The following is a 6,000-nucleotide window of genomic DNA, read 5'->3' on the forward strand; positions in this document are numbered from 1 at the left end:
TGGTGTGGCCATCCCCCGGGAGATGATTTCTCACTTTCCCTCTCTTTGGCGAGGACACAAGCCCTATGGCAAAAACCTAAAGAAAATAAGAGAGAAGTTGTTGATGGAGGGTGCGCGGGGCTGTCTCTAAGAGTACGGCTTCTGCTGGTGAGAAGTCCTGTCTTCTCCTTTACTTGGAGTGAGCCGCTGCTCCTTTGATCCTGTCCCACCTACCTGACAGAGCTGCTCTGAATATCAAATGAAATATTTATGTGACTTGTAAAGAGAGAAAGCATTTACAGTTTCTGCTGCCCTCGGTAACCGCTGCCCTCAGGGGCGTAAGCGGCCTTTGGCACATGGGACCATGTAAACCTGAGCCTGTGGGACTCATCTGCCGGAGGGGAACCCGAGCCTCAGTGCCCGACTGTGGAGGCCGGAGCGGCGTGCGGAGGTGGTACAAAGGTTTCAAAACATGTCCGTTCTGAAAGGCTCGGCAGATGCCCACTGACGGGCAAACGTGAGCAAAGAAGGGCTTTCCAAAAAAGAACCAAGGCTCTCCCCAATTCACAGCTCCCTGTACTGAGCCGGGTCCTGATTCTCCTGCATGGGGCCTGTGGCCTCCAAGCACTGAAGTACTTCTAGCGACTACTACAAGATATTTAAGCCACAACACAAACACTCAAGCTGCTGCTGGAAATAACTGTTTGCTCAACACTGAGTAAGTGGCCGCGATGGGTGTAGCATTTAGTAGCACACATGGAAGGCTTGGTCTTTGACCTCTAGCAAAATAAATAAAAAAGAAAAGCAAACCACGTCTCAGCATTCTAGATTACGCCTATCTAGTTTCGACTGATAACTATAGCTCTGTCAGACGGCAGATTTAAGCCAAGGCATACCAACGGTCCACTGGCCAGTTTTCTTATTGACAATGTAACAGCCCCAGATAATCAACAAAACCGCTTTCATGAAGCAGTAGCGAATGCACGTGCGAGGCCTCGGGCTGCACGGGCTGTCCATGCTGCCTTGCCCGTGTCTTGCTGCACACACAGGCCCACTGTGCGGAGAAGGAGGCGCCAGGCTCCCGGTGGAGAGCGGCGCATGGTGCAGGCACGTGCTCACTGTGCACTCCCACTCTGCTCTCCGAGGAGGCAACAGTGCGACTCAGACTGAAGTGACATGATTCATTACCATCCTGCAAGGACAACGAACTCCCTGAAATCCAGCTCTCGGTCTCTGGTGGGAACTGGACGGTTCGGATTTGCTTATCTAGAGCCTCGTGCTTCTCCTCTTTCCACCACATGGGGCAGTAATCCTCGGTCAGCCCGAGGAGACCACGTAAGACTTAGCAGACTCCCCAGAATCACCCACTCAGCGACGCCCTGATCTCCTTATTTCAGACCCCAATCTCTGGGTATGCCATGTGCTCTGTCATCTGCAAAAAGGCCTAGCTGGACCCAGCAAAGGGTGGACATCGAGCCCTCGCTGTTGGTGTAAAGAGGCCCAAGTATAGCCTGATCCAGTCTGTTACCTGGATCTCTGAGAACTTATCTGCACTACAGCCTGAATCTGACGCCTATGAACATTGGCTACTGTTTCCTGGTCAAACTTCTGTCCCCCAGAAGATGACCTATCGACCAGAGCTCCTCTGTGGACGCAAACCACCTACGGTTAAAACAGCATGCGCTTGACGCTGTGACAGGCTGCTCTGGACACGGGGACGGCGGGGGCATCAGAGGGCTGGGTGTCACCAAACGACAGTGGGCATGTGTGACAGGCGTCGAGCTGGATGACAGGCACACCAGGTTGTTATGCTACTCTCCCTGCTTCTGCCGACATTTGAAATCCTCCGTAATAGAGGATTTCTTTAAAGTTAAACTAAAAACATCAGGGCTTCCTAGGAGATGCATTCAACATTCATTTTGATCCCCTCATGGGAAAAATTTGTAAGCAACACACTCCTTTCTCTTGGTGATCACGTCAGCCAGTTCCACAAAGAGAAATCTGAAAGAAACGCAGGCTCACGTGCAGGATCACGCCTTTGTCCAGCAAGCTCTGCTTTTTGGCCGTCATAACGAAATAGTGCGTGTCATCCTTGTAGTAGACGATGTTCTCCAAGTCAATACCTGCGGCCAGAAACAGACGTAGGCACGTCAGACTGCTGAGACGAAGCACAGGACACCAGAAAGACTGCGCGTGTGTCTACAGAGTTACGCAACTCCAGGCAGGGAAACGTCTAAACCCAGACTCTCACTGCTAACTCGGTTCATGAAAACGAGGGATGCGTGGTTTCTCTTTATACCATTCTATAATTCACTCAACGCCCTGAGTCATCCTAAAACAACAATCATCAGGAAACAAATACAAAAGGAGAAAAACAAAAAGAAGAGAGGCTGATTTCTATAAGAGGGTTTGGGTTCATCGTCAGGTTAAACCTTTTTTTTAAGGGAGAGATTTTTGTTATAGGGCACGTGTACTTGCCAGAGAGACAGAGAGACAGAAAGCGAGAAATCACCCCTCAAGAGGGATGGCCACACTGCAATCCCATCTCCTCCATTTTCCTCTCAGGATCTTGGGCATGCCCAGCATGAGTTTTAAGTTGCCAGATCTGGGACTCGAACCGCAGTTGACTATGTGGGAGTCCAGCAACATAACCATTATACCATCTGCTGGTCCCAGGTTAATCCTTTTTGATAGTCATCAGGGAGGCTAGAAGGATTTTCTCGATTCCTAAGAACAGAATTGGATGGGACCAGCAGATGGCATAATGATTACATCACTGGACTCCTATGTAGTTGACCATGGTTCAAGTCTCAGACCCTGTGGCTTAAAACTCACACCAGGTGTGTGTATATGCACCCAAAATCCCAAGGGGAGATTGGAGCAGAAAGGACTACAGTGTGGCCATCCCCCCAGGGGGTGAATTCTTGCTTTCTTTTCTGTCTCTCCAGTGAGTGCACGTGCCCTATAGCAAAAAAAAAAAAAAAAAGAATAGAATGGGCAACTGATGCCTGGAAGCAGAGACTCAGATATCGACTGTTTAATTCAATTAATCTGGAAAACAGATATAATGGAAAGAAATAAAGGTCTAGAAAAAAGAAGGCACGTTTTGTGGCTGTTTATGTAGCAAAAATCTAAATCAATCTATTCCAATGCTGTCGCTTGGCAAGCTCAGTCCCGTGTACTCACCACCTAAACAGGCACTCAGTGAAACCAGAGGACCAGCTGCCGCCACCATGCAGCACTGTGCACCTTAGCTTAGCACCGCAGTCCAGGGGTAAGGATGCAGGGAAGAGTTAGCAGAACATTTTTAAGGAAATCACTGACTGAAACCCTGGAGCGGCCCGGCCCAGAGTGGAAGGTAAGTGACCACGGCAAGAACTCGGCAGAGTGAAGAGCGAGCACAGGGCATGACAGCAGCTGCCCAGCACACCAAACTTCCCCAGGAAAAAGCAGCACGGGGTTGTTCAAGTTTTGGTCTCTACTGTTTTAGAGGCACCTGCACCCACCTGTGGCTTCCCTGAGTTCCTGGAAGAACTTCTGGTTGAATATGAAAGCCACACCGCTGATCTCTTCCACTTTGGCTTCTGCGGTTGTGTTTCGGTTAATAAAGTTTGCTGTGATGGCAATGGCCAGTTTGCCGCGGAATTCTTTCCGACGAAATCCTGGAGGGAAAAGAAAATCTTGGACATGGTAAAGCTGGCTAGGAAAGAAGGAAGATCACTTCAGATGAGAGGTGGTGTTGATGAAGACCGTGGGGAAGAGGGGATGGCAAACGATGGGTGGTTTTAGGGCAGCTCTTCTCTAGCTGAAAACAAGGCGCTTCTCTATCGCAGAATGAAACGAGGAAAGAAGTCAGTGTCTCCCATGCTGTTAACAAACAATTTTTTTACCTTTTTTTTTTTTTTTTTTACCGTTTTTTGGAGAGGTTTTTGCTATAGGGCGCATATGCTAGCCAGACAGACAAAAAATGAGACATTAGAGACAGAAAGTGAGAAATCACCCCCCCAGGGGGGATGGCCATGCCGCAATCCTTTCTCCTCCATTCTCCTATCGGGATCTTGGGCACGCACGCACACGCACCCAGCATGAGTTTTAAGCCACCGGGTCCGGGACTCGAACCGTGGTCGATTACGTGGGAGTCTAGCAACATAGCCATTACACTAACTGCTGGTCCCATTCCATTAACAAACAATTTAAAACCTGACTTACTGGAATACTACTCAGTACTGGGAATTCCACTGAAAAAGGTTGGGGGGGCGCACCTGCTTGTTAACATATAGACTGAAGCCCGCAGTGCCAACCACTCAAAGTGCCCTGAACAAGAGTGCCCTGTACCAGCCGGCGAGGGTGGCTGGGGACTGCTACTCGATTTGAACGGGTGACACGTGCAGAGTCTCAGGAGCGTGGTAAAGGAGAATGAGCTGGTACCTTCCAAGGTGTTCCTGCGGCCGTCCCCGCCAATGATTACTTCGAATTCGTACTCTGACACAGGGTGAGTTTTGGGGTGCACCAGTGCCCGCCAACCTATTCCTGTGGACCAAAGTAGAAAATCATTGCCTAGACCACACTCACACATTCAAGACTCTCTCTAGATCCTTCGACAATACAGACGGCACAAGACTGCCGCCAGAACTGTGTGTGTAAAAGCATAGGGCAAAGTTCACGGGAGGCAGCCTTGATGGGTGTGCGGAGGGACTTGTCCTGCTGTAGGACTCCACGTCAGGGACTTGTCCTGCTGCAGGACTCCACGTCAGAGCCTTGTCATGCAGAAGTCCTCAAGCACAGGCTGCACACACAGCGAAGCCCTGACTTAGTTCCGCAAACAGCCTGCAGGCTTCCCCAGCTTCCTCTCTCCTTCCTGATTCGATGCCCTCTACGCCTTCTTCATTTGTGCAGTCCAACTTACGTTCATTCTCTTGGTCCTCGGGAGGTTGGACGAGTCCTTGGAATTCCACGTTGACGTGGATTTCAATGCCTAGGATCAAGGCTACTTTCAAAAGTATTAGCTGAAGCTGACGGATACCTGAGTGAACACAGAGACGGAGCTGGTGAGAGCATACCCAGAAGAGAGCACCTCAGGCAGCACCGCTTGGTGCTCCACCCACGCATGTTTACTCAGATCCTCAGAGCCCCTGGTAAGGAGGAGACTTCTTTCCAGCCACATCCTATAACTTCTTTATTCTCGATTTAAGAGAAAACGTGACCTGGTGGGAGAGATGTTTTGGAGAGACACGCAAGGATGCTGCCACCTCTTGGGTTGGGGTTCTACACAAGCCAATGTTCTGGAGCGGCGAGGGGTAGCAGTAGGCGGGAGACTCTCCTTTCCACCTTCCCCTGGCTCCGCCATCGCCTCCATCATTAGGAGCACCCACGGGCCCGACAGGACCCAGCACGCCCTGAGAGCCGTGCACCCGTGGGTGTGCCCTACACCGCTGGAAGGCCTCACGTCCCGAGGTGTCTGCAGCATTGCTCTCTCACGCTCACTGCGTGCTCCCTGATCCACACATTCTCACAATCTGACCATTTCCTTCCATCAGCCCTCCTACCCCCGTGTGTCTACAGCTGCAGAGCCACAGGGATGAGATTTATTCATTCAGTGTCCAGTGGGGACCTCCCAGATGCCAGACGTACAGGGAGAGAATAGCAAGTCCCTGATCTGGGACCCACAAGGCCCAACGTAAATCCTACCATATCAGGCAGCAGCACATCAACTGCTGACCCTCGGTCCTCTCCTAAGACCACGCGTACCTTCGGTTCGTGACTAACACGCTGGGAACTCATGCAAATCCTCCTCTAAGTCATGTTGGTGACTTTCCCCAGCTTACTGCAACCCTCACCCTCTAAGCCACACTCCCAAAGACACGTTAAACCCTGTGCTAGGACACATTTTATTTTTACAGACAACTGTGGGCTCCACGACGCTGTGCAAATTATAGCCCAACAGATGGGCAGAAGGCCTCCTCTGCCAACAGAAAGTGGCAGGGGGCGCCCGGGCTGGACGGGCTGGGGGCACCCCCCCCC

General features: G+C 51.0%; 1 protein-coding gene across 1 annotated transcript in view; it reads right to left on the reverse strand.

The window, feature by feature from the left end:
- MICAL3 (microtubule associated monooxygenase, calponin and LIM domain containing 3) overlaps positions 1-6,000 on the reverse strand; it is a 129,262-nt gene that overhangs the window by 119,047 nt on the left and 4,215 nt on the right. Inside the window, 4 exon segments of the mRNA XM_014591485.2 lie at positions 2,002-2,102; positions 3,486-3,641; positions 4,408-4,509; positions 4,886-5,002. Coding sequence (XP_014446971.1) covers positions 2,002-2,102; positions 3,486-3,641; positions 4,408-4,509; positions 4,886-5,002 — 476 coding nt within the window.

Source organism: Tupaia chinensis, unplaced genomic scaffold (assembly GCF_000334495.1).
Source record: "Tupaia chinensis unplaced genomic scaffold, TupChi_1.0 Scaffold000578_2, whole genome shotgun sequence".
Taxonomy (NCBI): Eukaryota; Metazoa; Chordata; class Mammalia; order Scandentia; family Tupaiidae; genus Tupaia; species Tupaia belangeri.